This window comes from Netta rufina (genome assembly GCF_964035555.1).
Source record: "Netta rufina genome assembly, chromosome: 13".
In the NCBI taxonomy this organism is placed as follows: Eukaryota; Metazoa; Chordata; class Aves; order Anseriformes; family Anatidae; genus Netta; species Netta rufina.
The window spans coordinates 14,197,335-14,211,152 of record NC_140136.1 but is presented as its reverse complement, the minus strand read 5'-3'; the positions used below and the strand labels follow the sequence as shown (position 1 = coordinate 14,211,152).

The 13,818-nt window shown below is 35.7% G+C and overlaps 1 protein-coding gene across 2 annotated transcripts in view; it reads left to right on the top strand.

The window, feature by feature from the left end:
• NFATC3 (nuclear factor of activated T cells 3) overlaps positions 1–13,818 on the top strand; it is a 66,330-nt gene that overhangs the window by 30,655 nt on the left and 21,857 nt on the right. For both annotated transcript variants that reach the window (XM_084294727.1, XM_084294726.1), the window contains exons 4-8: positions 6,441–6,640; positions 7,834–8,006; positions 8,753–8,893; positions 11,231–11,286; positions 11,925–12,051. In XM_084294727.1, the coding sequence (XP_084150853.1) occupies positions 6,441–6,640; positions 7,834–8,006; positions 8,753–8,893; positions 11,231–11,286; positions 11,925–12,051 (697 nt within the window). The remainder of the gene's footprint in view (positions 1–6,440; positions 6,641–7,833; positions 8,007–8,752; positions 8,894–11,230; positions 11,287–11,924; positions 12,052–13,818) is intronic.

Sequence of the window (13,818 nt, the reverse complement as noted above, 5' to 3'; positions counted from 1 at the left end):
TATCTTCACTTCTGCAGTCTTCCAAAGTAAAAGTAAAAATACTTAATTCAGGAGTACAGCTTTACCTTCCCTTTATCTTTGCCTTTGCATTCATCTCGCTGGGCCTTTCTTGTCCTCTTTTGTCTTCCTTTTGGTGGTGTAACTCTGGGAGCTGTTCCAACGAACCACTGAAATACATCCAGCTGCAGGGAGACTACCAAGGAGGAGATGACTAGTTAGTCGTGCACTTCGTGTCACCGTGTTGAAAAGCCTAGGACCTCACTGTTGAAAGTAAAGGGGAAGAGTGTGCCTACACTTCTTCACATTGCTGTGGATTTCCTTCCCCCTTCCTCATGTTTGAGCTGAGGATTTTTACAGGAATGCTGGTGCATTTGATGAAGCTGGAGTTTTTAACCTATGTGAACAAAAGCCTTGATTATCACAGATTTTTTCCCTGACATGTCTTGTATTTCAAGACTATGCTCTATTTTTAGGGACATCTGTTTTTATGTAAAAGACTTCCTTCTAATCAGCCTACTTTACCAATTCAGTAATGCCATAAGCAGTAAATTAATTGTCCAAGGGGAGAAGGGGAGGGAGCACTGGAGTGGCGATAGGATTCTTTTTTTTTTTTTTTTTTTTTTTTTTGCTTGCTTGCTAATTGAAGGAAAAGTGCATAAAGGATAAAACATGAATATTAAACACAAGTGAAAGTTTGGTTAAACATGGCTATTTCCTAATGAATGCTGGAAAGTTTTACAGGAAAATTGCTTTGAAAATACAATCAAATGTGTCTTGGCACTGTCTGAAATGTCATTAGTATCTAGGATTGGTTGAGTGTACAATGTAGCTAAAGAAATGATTTCGCTTTATTTTTTCCCTAAGCTTTAGTTCCCTTTTTTTTTTTTTTTTTTGTCTGTGTTTTTAGTCTAAAAGAATAGCCAAGTGAAAGCCTGACATCACTTCTGGATTTAGTGACAATATTAGAGATTGGTTTATTGTAAGTAAACAAAGAGGGTTTGGGTTATTTTACTTTTCAGAAAAACAGAGTATTTCAAAGTATGCTATGGTGGTCTCATAGTACCTGTTTTCTGTGAAGTGTTTTCTGTTGGATGTTCTTCTCAAGTCTTGTTGCAGCTCTCGAGAAATCACATGTTGTGGGTAAATACCATTTATATTTGAATAGAGATCGGTAATACTTGGCCTGAAACAACAGATGGAAAACAGAGAGAGAACCTTCTTAGTTTTAAAAAATAGACAGTGGAGGGAGGCAGAACTTCTAAATACTTGAGATTTAAAGCCCTCTGACAAGCTTGCTGGGTAATGCAAGCTCTCCCTTAGCTCAGAGCATGGAACTGACAGCGTATGAGCAAAATAATGGCCCAATACAATCTGCATGTAATCTGGAAAACTGCTGCCCTCGTTAGGTTGATGCCTTTTACTTAATGTGACCTGTCTGATTTCCTCAGAAAGGAAAAGATTCTCACCCCTACCACTAACTTTCAAGTGCAAATGCTGCTGACTTCAGTGATCACATTGATCTCTAGTGTTACAGTTGTTTTTTTCTAAAGGATTTTCTATACATGCATTAAAGACATATGAATGTTTTTGTAATATAAAAACACAACATCCTGATGACGGAATTTTTCTCAGTAACTTACTCTCTTCATACATGCATCATAAAAATTGCAAACTAAGTATTGACATGCAGGAGTTTACTGAATGCATGTAGTAATACTGCTGGAACTGCTTTGGCTGAAGCTGTTCTGGCTTATCCTGTTGTGACCTTCAGTCTTTAGCCTTCCAGCTTTAGTTTAACTTACGCATGCACTGACCTTTGCTATGGAAACGATATAGAAACACAAAAACAACTTGGCTGAGTTTCCTCTGCAAAGCAGTGGGTGGTGTATCAGTATTCTGTTACAGAGGAGGGTTTCTAGAGGTCAGTAGTGACAGTGTGCAGTAACTTATTAGTTGTCTGCAGCACAGTGCTTGCTACTCCTGGGAAAGTGTTGCTTTTGTGTCTTTTTTTTTTTTTTTTTTTTTAGTTAAAGTTAATATCTTTTTTTTTTTTTTTTTTTTTTTTTTTTAGCATGCAGCTCTAAGATTGCATATTAATGGCATAAGTGCTGGAAGGCATGCATGGAAAAAAGCCCCAGTGCTCAACCAGTAGTTTAAGTTACCCTCTTCCTGTGTGTGAACTGTGACTGAATCTTGGACAGGCTGATATTGTAGCAATTTACCATGTGTATCTTCAGCGTGGTGATGCCGCAGCAGGTTGTAGGTTGTAAAATAGTTTGTTAATTTACATGCCTGTGAGCTGTGTAGTGACACTATATTCTTATTTGTATATATCATGGGTTCTCTACCAAGGTAAACTAAAGGTACAGACACCACAGCTTCACTAGGTATTTGAACAAAACAGTATGTATTCTTTCAAGTTAATTATGTAGGTATTTTCATTGAAGAAAAAGTAGCATGTTTTTTTAACTTGCAGTTTTGCCGGTGCATTGGATTTCTTGTTTGCTTTTGTTTAATTTGGTATGTAGAAAAGTATAGCAAAGTGCCAAAGGTAGTGCTGCTATGTGGTGGCTCTTTTTTTTTTTTTTAATATATTATTAATATTTTTATTATTATGTTTATTTTCAAGCCGTAGTAACATAATTTCAGATTTCCATAGAGGTAAGGTTAGCATATTGGTGTGACGTAAATCAGTCAGATTGCATTTCAAGATCATTCAGAAAATGCACTTGATACCCTGCTGATATATAGCTAATCTGTTGGCGGGGTAGGGAGCTTTTGTGTTTTCTGCCGCTTTCCACGTCTCCAACATCTTTTGCAGAATAATGTTTGGAAACCAGGCCCTGTATGTCTTCCATAGCGTATCTGGGAAGGCATAGAGGGTGAATGTTTGCTCTAGCATAATGGAAGCAAAACCATTGTTAAAAACAGCTCGGAGCAACTCAAGTGTGGTGCGCAGCCATAGAGCATTATAGGCAACACCAGTGCAACCACTGGCACTGGATGGGCTTTGCTTCACTGCAGTAAGCTCCCACTGCCACTGGGCTGCTGTAGAGGACAGGGCCTCCACTGACTGTTGACAGACTGGTGCAGTTCTGTGAGTCAGTCTCAGTCTCTCATTGCTGTTATCTCTAGAACTGTTGTGTACGTATCCATTGCTAAGGATGGGGGAGATAGCGTTAAGTGGAAAGCAGCTTTGTCACAGTGACCCTGTTTGGATGTTACTTAACTTTTTTTAATAGCTCTGGCTTGTAATATATATAATTCCCAGTATGAGAGTGAATGCGTTTAACAAAGTTCACATTCAGGCTGTGTTTCATCATGTTAAGACAGAATTTTAACTGAGGAAAATGGATGGTGGGGTCACAGTGTTGAGAGTTTTGCAAAAAGTGACTGCTGTAAATGCTAAATGAATATAAGGTCTTAATTTTTCTTTAGATAATTTAAATTATTGAAATTCATAGCTTCCAGAAATACTAATTTGTTATTGGGAAAAAAAATATTTTAGAAAGATATTGGAGCCCTGCATTGAGTATAATGGGTGTAGCCATAATTGATGAGAGGCCCCATGTTCCACTTTCAGCGGGATGATAATTAAGGGTAAAAGTTGTGATCTGGTTGTGCTGCTGTAGTTTACAGGTGACTCCTGACAGATGGAGAAAAACCTGAACACTGGTGGTGGTCATGGCAAGTTCATCGTCTCTACTGTAACATCTGTAAATGTCTGATTATTGCATTTATTTACATGGGTATCAACACAGTCTAGACTGCCTCCACTCAGTGAAGGCTGAGGCATTGGTAGGGTTTTTTCCTAGATTTAGCTCTTTGTGCTGAGAACTCCAATGAGAACAAAACCATTGACATATTTGACAGAACATATGCCTGTGAAATGTAGAAATACATAAATAAATGAAATCATGTAAGAAATTAGTTGGAAATTTATCAATTATAGGGCAGGATATTGTGTTTGATAAAAGCTGCTGTGACTTGTAAAGATTGCCTGGCTTTTTGTGGCAGATATTTTTGTTTCATTATACCAAGGGTCTGAAGGGATAAGGAGTGTTAAAGCCAGGAAGAGATGTGACTTACTGACTGAACATTATTAAGTCCGTTTTTTCTGCTTGACTATGCACAGGTCAGTTCCACAGAGTAGTTGAGAGTCCACGGGTAGTTGGACTCAAGGGGGAGATGAAGAGAGATGAAGTTTCAGGACAGTTTACTTTAGTGTAACCTTATTTTTAGTCTGCATTTTATGATAAAACTGAACTGAGCTGACTTCTGAAAGCACAACAGCTGGGAAAGGTACAGGGAGAACTGAAGACAACAGAATCCAGAATTCTTTCCCTTCAATCAGCTATGAAAAGCAGCAAGGTCTCCTTACTGTAGGAATGGTCTTGAGATCACCCAGCCCAGGAAAGTGACAGAAATGCTGAACTGCTTCCTTTCTTTCCCTTCAGTCTCCCACTGTGAAGAACTTGAAGATGGTATGGTCTTAGTGGGGTGGCTTTTAGGACCTTCTTACTCTTTTAAAAAACAAATGGAAAAACAGAAGAAAAAAAACACCACAGAATTACTTAATAATGCTGTAATTGTAACATACGTAATACATTAGATCTATCAAGCTTTTCTGTCAGCTCTTCAAGATCCATATGTTCTTGCTCAACAGCAGCTATGTGCTGTAGCTTATCTGGAGATTTTTATCTGCAGTATGATGGCTGTAGGAATTTTTCGATTCTGTGTGTGCTGGGGGAAAAGGGGAAGAACAAGCTTCATCATAAGCAAAACAAAACCAAAAAAATGAAGATTTTTGGTTTTGTTTTGCTTATGAGTAATCACAGTTTTCTCCATCTAGCATGGTCTAGATGTTTGCTGTTATGCTTCTCAATCATATTGAACCAAAAATTAATGGACAGGAAATATTGACCACATGGTTGTATCTGGATGGATTAATTAAATCTAGGTGGAGCATTACATCTTGGACAAAAGCATTCGTGTAGATCTATAGCTGAAACTTTGAGAATGGCTCTTTCTTTAACATTACAGACTCTGAGAAACAACATTCCTGTCATTGATTGAGACAAAAGTTCTAATACAAGCGATAGCACAGGTAGGTGTTGTCATGGGTGTAACTTTAACATAGGAAAGAGGCATTTGTTGGGTGTAGGTAAAACTTCGCACCAGTTGTAGCACATCAAGATACACGCAGTCTGCAGTGGTGCTTCAGATGTCTTTGTGTGGGTGTGCTTTGTTTTTTGTACTGCTGACTACTGGTGTTGTTATTCTTGTAAGTAGGTTAAATTGACATGGGTTTTTGCATTTTTGTGTGTGTGTGTTTTGTTTTTTTTTTTTTTATGTGTTAGTTCTGCAAAGAGCTTGGATAATATTGCTGTGCAACTAAGTAACTTTAAAGTCAAAAGTATTGATGTGACAAAACCACATTTAAAGAGTGACTGTCTCCCCTCCCTCCATTTGTAACATAAATTGAAATTAAAGTCAGTGAAATATAAATGTGTTACATTGCTGTTTAGAAGTCATGTAACTTGCAGTGTGCATCAGTCTACACAAACTGCACGAATACGGAAGATCAAGTGAGTGTTGTGGATTTGTAAGACCTGTTTTGTAGGTCTCATTTAAAATTGCAGTGGGTAAAGGAAACTTGGGTGTTACTGTCAGTTATATTTTGTTTCCTTAACTCTTCTGGACAACTATGTTAACGGTGTATAATCATAAATCAAAATGTTGGTTTTTTTTATAGCTAGTTTAATTTATTTATTGAAGCATCAGTGTGTTTCATGCCTAGAATTACTGTTAGCTCAAACAAGAGGCAGTTTTGTGATAGCGGAGTGCATTGGTGGTTAGCCATATTTTAGAAAGGGAAAGATGCACGAGTTAACTTCTTTGAGGAAAAAAAAAAAAAGCAGAACTTGATAATGATTATTTTTTCATAAAGAAAATAATATTACTTGATTTTCTAGCTATGAATCAATTTTTCTTTACCCTAACATAATACATTTACATTCATACGACCCCTTAATAAGCTCACTAAATTGCATTTTGTAATAAAAATGTAAATTTAAAAATATTTTCAAGAATTCTAGAAACTGTAGGTGTATCTTAATAATATTGCTAATTCTTCTTTGTTTAAAGGCAATATCAGAAATGCACGTATAGCATAACATAGTTTTAACAGAGTTCTGTAGATGAAATGATTGGTTGTTTTCCTCTGTCCAGGACTCAGAAGGAATACAGATACGTTGATATCCATTTATTCTGGTAAATGTTGCTGATACCTGTTGCTGGAGGACTGGTGTCTGTACTCAGTTTTCTTTATCATTGAAGAAAACATAAGAGACTGAAGAAGTTTGTAATTTATTATTACTCTTTAATGCAAATACAGAAAAGCTAACTAATATTTTAATACATCTTTCATTTTTTATCAGCTCCTGGGCTACAGTGAGAAGCCTGTAAACTTGCAAATGTTCATCGGCACGGCAGACGATCGCTACTTAAGACCTCATGCATTTTACCAGGTGCACCGAATCACTGGAAAAACAGTTGCTACAGCTAGCCAAGAGATAATAATTGCCAGCACGAAAGTTTTGGAAATACCACTTCTTCCTGAAAATAATATGTCAGCCAGGTACATTGCAACTGTGTAGTTGATATGTGGCTTTTTTCCCCATTTGTACAAATGTGAATGAAATGTCTTGTAAAACAGCTAATTTTCCACGCGTATGACTCATGATTAAGCTGGACACAACTCTTTAAACGTGCCAGTATGCAGAAATAAATCCTCAGGTAACATTAGAAGTAGTGAAGTAGAGAGACGAGGCAGCTGGTATGATTAATGGGAAGATGGGTGAATGATTCTGGGGTTCTCTTTTCCTGTACAGTCTGTATGTATGTGTGATCCCACAGCTGTAGAATTGCATGGAGGTTATAAATGGCTGGTGGTTTGTGTTTGTTTTTTTGTTTTTTTTCTTATATAACAGGTGACTTTTTTCTGTGAAAGTATAGCCATACAGTTCAACTGCTTGTTTCTTCCTTGAATGTGGTCATCTAACTTACCATGTCAATGGCATTTTCCTTATTTTGATTTTTTTTTACATAGTTTTTATTTTTAGCAGTTAGATTCTTCTCATGGTTTAGGTCCTGCCAGATGGAATGTACTGAATAATAGTTTAATACCAGTTAGTTTTAGCAACAATTACACTGCTTTTTTCTACCTGGAGAGTCAGTGAACTGAGCGAACTACACTTTTTCTTTATTAATGTAGCATATTTATTTCTAACACATACTTCTGAAGCCAGCTTAGGCTTTCCTGAAGTTACACGCTGGTAACCACTGAATGCTATGAGCCCATAAAAAGTCTTCAGAAGCTTCCTTGTGTGTTGTTTGATTAAACTATGTGTGGCTTATATAAATAATCAATAAGCACGTTGAATGATAGCTGGGATGTGATCATTCTCTAGTCCTTCCTAAGCAGTGCTAAATATCATCCTTGAAAATGATATTTACTGTGTTAAACAACTTACTGTGAAGGTTAAACAATATGCAGTTAAGTGGAATAACAATCTTTTAAAGGTTCAAGAAACCAGCAACTAGATGTTTGCAAGACAGAACAATGTTTAAAGAGAATACTTGCTGCTATTTCTGACACTAACAGATATGTTATGCTATTTTTAATGTTATTTTAATGCCTCCATTAACATGGGGAAAAAGTGGAATGTTCTCCATTCCTTAGCAGAAAGGCTTACAGAGTATACTTTAGCAACAGTTTGATTTGTTTTCTTCCATTTCTCTTCTAATCCATCCTTTCTCACCTGTCTCCAGTATCGATTGTGCGGGTATTTTGAAACTTCGCAATTCAGATATAGAGCTCCGTAAAGGAGAGACAGATATTGGAAGAAAGAATACCAGAGTGCGGCTTGTGTTCCGTGTTCACATCCCACAACCTAGTGGAAAAGTCTTATCTCTGCAGACTGCTTCCATACCTGTTGAATGCTGTAAGATTGCTTTAACTGTACATAATTTATAGCCATGTTTTCTGCATGTGTCAGTAGTAATGTCATTCTGACAGTATTTAGTGTCAGAATATATGTAACAATCGTGTGACAACCATTTTGCGTAAAGAGCTAAATTATGTAAAAATAGTAATAGTTTTATTTAAAGATGGTACTTGCCAATGGGCAACCCCATTTGCTGTTTGGAGGAACAGCAGTGTTTTAGGTTTTAATCCTAACAACTGCAGTCATGCAGCTAGCAGCTTCAGAAGTTTCTGTATATGAAGGGAGGCAGCCCATGTATCTCAGTGAAAATAAATACTCATTTTAGGAACAAATAATACCATTTCATTTACAGGAGTCTGTACCATTACTTACCCAATGAACAGCTGAACTTCTGGGGATTTTGTTTTTTAAATGCTGGCAGTAAGGAATCAAAACATGACTTTAATCTTAATTAGTCCTAGAACTCATTTTATCTATTAAATACTAAAGTAGTTTTTACACCAGTGTTCCTAAATTAAAATTTTAATTTGCTGTAACAGTAGAGACTGTTAGGTTTTGTGACTCCTTTGTGTTTCTTTTCTATAATTATATAATTTCAACATAATTCTGAAAACAAAGATAAATGCACAACTATGATTTATATATGGTTGTTTTACTCTCATCTGTGATTCTTCAATTTAGGATCATAAAAGCAATGTTACTATGGTTAAAATGATGGATTATTTTCTTTTTCATTTTTAAAGCTCAGCGATCTGCTCAAGAACTTCCTCAGATTGAGAAATACAGCATCAGTAGTTGCTCAGTAAATGGAGGCCATGAAATGGTAGTGACAGGATCCAATTTTCTTCCAGAATCAAAAATTATATTTTTTGAAAAAGGACAAGGTAAATCTCCTTTTTTTTCATTTTTTTCTTCTTAAGAACAAAACCAAAACCACTACTTGAGCTTGACTTTGTGTGTTCTTCATCTCTTTTATCACTTTTGAAATGGTTCTGGATTAATTTCAAACATCAAAGAACTCCAGAAGAGAGCTTAGTTTTGTGTTTTTCTCTGGAGAACTAGTTTTGTTCAAAATACTAAAAACATCTGTTCTTCAGGTACAAAGCATTGACCAGGCAGTTATGGAAGTATGCCTGTCAGTAAAGTTACTGTTCACGTTATGAAAAGCTCTAAAACTTGGATAGCCTAGGAAGATTGTCAAAACACAAACATTTATCTGTTTTCATTGTTTTTCCCTGAACTGCAACATAACACACAACTTCTCTTGTGTTTCTGTTCTGCTTCAGGTTATCATTTTAACCATGACACTACTTTGCAGCTAAAAAAAATTCATTTGAAAGCTCTAAGTAGTACCGCGGGGGCATAGCTTAAGTCATTAGAAAAGAGCAGTGCTAGACTTGGGGAAGGAATGGAGTAGGGGATGTCAAAGGAATTGGCGTTTTAGGATAGACGGTCTTTGGAGCACACAGTACTTTGTTTTGATTTCTGTGAAGGTTTAATGCTGGGGGGCATGGAGAGTGAGTGACATTATTCTCACTGAAGTATGTAATACCTGTGACAAACCTGAACTATTTTGCTTTGAGGCTGTGGTTGCAATCAAAGCTTTTTCAAAGGCATTTGCTTCGTCCTTCCGTTACTTCAAGTTGAAAAGTTTAAAACGCATCCATTCCTGTAGAATAGAAGCAGTGGATAATTGCTGTTATAGTTAAAAACTTCACACAGCCTGTTAGTAAAATCTAATTTCTTACGCAAATTGAAAATATATGGCTCTTAGAGTTGTATTTTAAGGGGTGATTAAGTTTTCGGTGGTTGCATCACCAACATACAAGTTCAGTTCTTTGTAATCTCAAAATCCCAAATAGGTAGAAAACTTAGTAAATGCAAAATTACAAACAATACCTGTATCACAAGAATAGCACTATATCAAAGTCAATAATTAGTAGAAAAGCATTGCTTTTTATCTAGGTAAACCCTTTTCTTCACAGTTTAGTCTTTTTCCAAAAACAAATGCCATTTTCATCATTATGCAAAATCAAATTGGTATGCAACTACATAAACTATAAATTTTAACACCCCATAGCCCTATGAAAATATTTTTGTTTTGTGATGTACACAGGTGTACATATATGCAACTTACTTAAAGATGTTCTGTTATCCATCATTCCTTCCTGGTTCTGTAGCAGTTCTGGATACATGCTATGATCTTAATGCTTCTTCTTTAAACTAGTATCCATGAAAAGTAGTTTAAAGTTTAGGATTAGCTGTCCTGATCCAGGGACTTCCTTTTCTTCTCTGATTTTTCCTTTAATATGTAGAGCTTAACATTTGAGCAACTTAAATTATCACTACTGGAACTTGAATACCTGATTTCAACTTTTAAGGAAAGAGTAGCAAAAGTAAATCATTAAAAGGAAAAGTTTGCAGCTAAGTCCAATTCCTCTACATCTTATCTTTTCCTTAAATATTTAAGTAAAAATGTGGTGTTGATTTTGTTTTAATTAGCAAATACAATATAAAGTGTTTTTTCCTACATTATATTTTGACACCCAATGTTTCAAGCTGCATTTTTAAGCCCCTTTAAAGAAGTACTTCTGCTAGACAGTAGGTTTCTTGATAACTTGCACTAAACCCAATAACAGAGAATCAAGCCTTAGGTTATGCTAGGTGAGAGCAGGGAGAGGTTCACCAAGGTGAACTTCCCTCACAACACAGGTAACTTGCCCTGTAGTTGAATTGTAGGGTCTTTTAGTTCAGGGGCGGGTGTTTGTCTTAAATACATAACCTTTGGATATGTACATGAAGATACAGGTTAAGTCACTATGTGAAAGAGAATATATACTGTAAGTCTTCAGCATGTTTGTTTCAATAATCATGTTAGAAGTTCTTAAACTTTCTTTTAAAAATGTTTTGGAAAAATACGGAAACACTCCCAGCCACTTAGAGTACACACTGCCTACTCTAGAACTAGATTTAACTGTAAGTAATCAGCAGGAGTTCTTTTAAAATGCAGGATCCTGCACAACACCCAGCTTCACAATGTCTGTAGCGTTGAAACTCTGAAAGCATCCCTGTACTTGCAGTCTGTTTACAATATGCCTGTCAGCTGTATCTCTCCCTGAATTGCCTCTTTATGACTAAAACTAAATGCAGTTTTAGATCAAGTATTTAAGGATTTTAGAAAATGCTTTTTGCTTGAATTATTTGTAAATTTCTCTCAACAGATGGAAGACCTCAGTGGGAGGTAGAAGGGAAAATAATCAGGGAAAAGTGTCAAGGGGTGAGACACTTACTTTCTCTTCTTTTAGAAATCTTTGTTTTCAAATGAGAATACTCAATTTTCATTGTTGTTCTGAAATTTAGAATTCATTTAGTAAAGTAGATCACTGGCTGATCCAGACAGACAACTGGAGACTTCTAAATTGGCTTACTACTATAAAGTACTTATTAAGATAATGCGTTGAAAGAATTGGAAGTAGCATGCTTGCTGTGAAAGCATTGAAAAAATAAATTCAGATTTAACTAAAAGAAATCTGAAGATAATTTTTCTAAGATAACAATTTCCAGCGCATTCGAATTTTTCTTGCAAGCTTAATGATCTGAATTGCAGTTCTTTGACTCCTAGAGTGTTTTATGCTCTCTCTGGCAGATAAACAAAGCATCCTTTAGATGTGTCTTCTTAATTTCAAGTGTTACCTTCAGAACACTTGGGTTTAAGAAAGAAAAAAGTCTCTAAATAACAGTTTGCTTATAGTACTATTTTGTTATGTAATATATGCATATACTTTTAAGTTTATCTCTTCTGGAATATCAATTTGCTTTAGTTTTGTAATAAAAACTGTTTTAACTCTTCTGTAATTAATAGCAGTTTCATTTGCATTTAATATGTAAAGCTTTTTCATTTCAACTTTCATATAGGCAAACATCATACTTGAAGTTCCTCCATACCATAACAAAACTATTACAGCTGCAGTTCAGGTGCAGTTTTATCTCTGCAATGGCAAGAGGAAAAAAAGCCAATCTCAACGTTTTACTTATACACCAGGTATTAAAAAACAAAAGCTGCGTTCTATTTTGCCATGTAAAATAGACATTTGAAAGTGTATCAGACAGTCTCATACTTTTTAAAGATAGATAAGACTAGATTTGAACAATTTGTAAAACACCTTAAACTCATCTAATTATAAAGCTGAAGTTTAGGATATTAAGCTACAGTGCTACGCGTACAGCCAGGCATTTCTTTGTTATACTTTTTACAGAATAATTTGCATTTTACCAGTCTTTGAAAATTAAGTGAATCTTGAAATTTGCTCTTCTAAATACCCACAGTGATGGTAGTGAGATAACAGAATATGCATTTTTATGCATGTGTTAGGCATTTTTTTCCTCCTTTGATATTCCAAAAAGCTGCTTTATATGCAAGGAAGAAAAAAAAGTCCTCTGGACGTGTTGCAGCATATTCAGAGAAAATAGCTTGGAACATAGCCAGGACTGAAAAATGGTACCTACTTCAGTTAAAAAGTTTTAATCCCTTCCATTTAGCACAAGCAGTGCTACTAGAAACTACTATCTAGATACAAAATACCTACTACTTTGCCTGCCACTTTCTTTCTATCAAGAAATTCATGCCCACTTAGAGTAGTCAGTTCACTTGGTGCTAATGATAGAGCTAGATCTTCTAGGACTATTTGGAGTACTTGAGGACAGATAGCTGAAGGAATCTTTAAAGTCAGATATAAATATTAAGACAAACTTCTTGAAGCTTATTTATATAGTGGCAAGGAAAGCTTCTATTAGTTTCTACAGTTTAAAATAAGTTTTGCTTGCTTGTTGTGCTCTAAAATACTTCATGCATAATTTGAGTAATGTTACTTAGGTTTGTGGTACACTAAGTATTCACTTATGCATTACCAAAATTGTGATGTCTTTCAGCAGTTATTCTTACAAATATCAGCTCCTCATACAATTAAAAGAAGAATCTTAAGTGATACTTTTGTATGAAAAATCCATATTTAAGTGGTGGAGTGAAGTAATGAAACTTACCGCTTAAATAAGAAGTTATTTTACTTACAACTGCAGCTGTTACTGCACAAACCCTTTAAAAATCCAATTTTTTTTATAACGCTTTTAACATGTACTGTTTAAAATAGAAATCAAGCCATTAAGAATGTTAGCATTTTTCTACTATTTACGCTTAAAATCAGTATTTTAATGAGCCTGCCTTTGGCTTCAAAAAACAAGTCCTGTAAGTGTGCCTATTTAGAACAGTTGCCATCACTGAAATTAGAGAATATACTTAAAGAGCTGCCCTAACAACACACACTACTCAGACTAATGGAACTGAGTTGCCAAAGGTCAGCAGTCATCTTGATCAAAGGCTAATGAAAGTTTGAAATGTGGATTAAAAAAAATTGTCATTCACCTTTTCCTAGTGCCTGATACTGCACTCACCTGCCTGTTTTCAGTGGAGCCCAGCAACAGTCCCCACAACACATGCCTTTGATGAGCGGATCCTTCAGATGTACTGGACTTTCTCTTTCTTGCAACTTTTTTTGAATTGCAGATGTTTTTAAGAACCATACACTGCATAGGAGGATAGTTTAGAAGGGAAGAGACCTGCCTTTAAATAAGTGCTAGAAGGATTCTTCTCCCTTTATATACCTGTAATGCTGACCCTTTAAAGTCCAAGAAAAAGAAAGCAGAGCAAGAGGAAAAGGGAAATTAGAACAAGGGCAGTAATGATGCTATTGTGGCTGTTGAACAGCTATTAGTGTGCATTTATCACAGGATACAAATGAGGTGGAATTGTAAC